The following is a 2,264-nucleotide window of genomic DNA, read 5'->3' on the forward strand; positions in this document are numbered from 1 at the left end:
CAAGATCAGTAATAAAATACACTGAGATGTCACGAAATCTTGATACAATACAGGGAGACAAATCTGGGCTACAGCTAGCAAAAATTATGCTTTTTAATCATGGGACACTATCAGATAAATCTACATCAAGGGACCTATTACAAAACGGTTCATTCTTTGAAACTGTCACGACCTATCATTTTCACAGGAACACCGAAGGCATGTAGAGACAGGGAATATGTACACCAAGCCTACATTTTACTTACACGCCTCCCTATACATCCAGCTGTGACCTCCGCACCAATCTCCAGAGGACCAACAGCCTTGCGCAACCTCAGTCCCGCCCCTCTGATTCCGACTCCTCCTCCTCCTCTTCCTCCAATTCTAAGACTTTCCCAGCCTCCTATTTTCTTGAGTGACCACGCTGCGCTTGCGCAATAGCAAGGACATTCCGGAATGCTGAGCCCCAAGGAGACAGGCCCTAGGCGCCTGCGCAAAGCTCTGCTGAGTTTCTCCTTAAGGCTGTGCTCCTCTCCTGCTATCTGCACTTCCTGAGACGCCCACCCACTGAACTGGGCCTCTCAGCAAACCCAGCGAAGGCCAGCGTATCCATCAAGTTGGGAACGATGAACGGTCGGGTGCAGCTGATGAAAACCTTCATGACCCGTCCCCAACGTCCCAACCAGCGCCGCTGGAGGAACCCGATTCCATTCCCGGAGACGTTCAACGGGGAAACCGAGCGGCTGCCCGAGTTCATCGTGCAGACCGGCTCCTACATGTTCGTGGACGACAAGACCTTCTCAAGCGACGCCCTGAAGGTGACGTTCCTCATCACCCGCCTCACGGGCCCGGCTCTCGAGTGGGTGATGCCCTACATCGAGAAGGACAGCCCGCTGCTCAACGATTACCACGGCTTCCTGGCCGAGATGAAGCGGGTCTTTGGATGGGAGGAGGACGAGGACTTCTAGGCCGCGGGGTCCTCTGGCTCTGGCCGGGTGCTAGGGGAGGGTGGGCTGTGCCGGTCGCCTGGGGCGCCCTCCCCCACACCCCGGCGGCACCGCCCTCCCCCTCTGCTGCCGCGAGTGCCCGCACTCTGCTCTCCCAGCTCTGCTCTGCTCTGCTCTCTGGTCCCCTCCCGCGTCTTCCCGTTTGCCTTTGTTCCAGGAACAGCAGCTCTCCAGACTCGCGCTGCAGCCTCCACCAAGCCCCAACCCACTAAGCCTGTAAGCAGCCCCCAGGCCTGGCTGTGGAGCCCGCCACCGCCCAGCGCTCCCCACTGGCCCCTCCTCCCGCGCACTCTGGACTCTGGCCTGGCTGCAGCCTTGGACTGGGCCCCTGGTACCCACAGCTGAACAGACCACCCACAGCAGGCCTGGCTCAGCAGCCCTGCCAGCCCCCTGCCTGCCCCACCCTGCCCTGCCTTCACCATCACCTTCACCATCACCATCACCATGCAGCGCTCCCACCCACGGACTGCCACCCTGATCTGGACTCATCTGCCAGGCACCTGAGCTGGCCACAACAGCCCCTGGACTTGGATTCAGAAGGCTCTGCCTCCCTCTGCAGGGCCACAGCAGCCTCTGCTTCAGCGGGACCCATCCCCTCCCCTCCCTCAGAGACCTCTTTGTGTTCCTCCTGGCAGCCACAGCCAGGCATTGCTTTGCTCCTGAGGACCGGCTAGTTCTCCCCAGTGTCCAGTTTTCTTCTGAGCTTGCAGCTATCTCTGGTGTGTGAGCCTTTGTTTCTGCACAGTGGTGACCCCTGTGGTTGTTCAGCTCTTCTGCATACACTACCTGTACCAAGTCTTTTCCTTACTTTCAATAAATGTCAGGCACTGTTTAAAGAGAAAAACTGAGTCTTAAGTCCTGTGCCCCCTCCTCCTCCCTGGGCCTGGGTGAGGTCCACTTCCTATGCAAAAGATATATATTTGGTGTCTGAAGTTGATTCTTGCATGATATAAACCTGGAGGTTGAGTCCTGTGGTGGTCCTGGGTGTGGAAATCTTACTGGTACCACCCCATCTCAGATGATGTTTTCAGTCTTGTTTGTGTCCCTCAGGAAGTGGGCCTTTGTGCAGTGTTTGGCAAGGTAAGGTAAGGACAAGTCAGAAAGCAGCTTTTGGGGAAAGATACCCTCACTTCTAGAAATCTGCTGAAAGTGCAGCACTTGATAGTTACAAGCCAAGAGTTCCATGTTTGTTGGTGAGTACTTAGCAAAGATTTATTTTACCCATTATTCAGAAAACCAGCAGAGTAAGTGTGTCAGTAAAAGCACTTACATTTTAGT

General features: G+C 55.5%; 1 protein-coding gene across 1 annotated transcript; it reads left to right on the forward strand.

The window, feature by feature from the left end:
- Window positions 1-392: 392 nt before the first annotated feature.
- Window positions 393-1,830, forward strand: Rtl8c (retrotransposon Gag like 8C). Its single transcript, XM_023708611.1, has one exon. It carries the CDS (start codon window positions 606-608, stop codon window positions 945-947), a length of 342 nt encoding a protein of 113 aa, XP_023564379.1. The 5' UTR covers window positions 393-605; the 3' UTR covers window positions 948-1,830.
- Window positions 1,831-2,264: the final 434 nt, after the last annotated feature.

This window comes from Octodon degus, unplaced genomic scaffold, assembly GCF_000260255.1.
Source record: "Octodon degus isolate 3935 unplaced genomic scaffold, OctDeg1.0 scaffold00413, whole genome shotgun sequence".
Taxonomy (NCBI): domain Eukaryota; kingdom Metazoa; phylum Chordata; class Mammalia; order Rodentia; family Octodontidae; genus Octodon; species Octodon degus.

Excerpts from the sequence above, each read along its gene's own strand:
- Rtl8c (XM_023708611.1), top strand. The coding sequence starts at position 606 with ATGAACGGTCGGGTGCAGCTGATGAAAACCTTCATGACCCGTCCCCAA.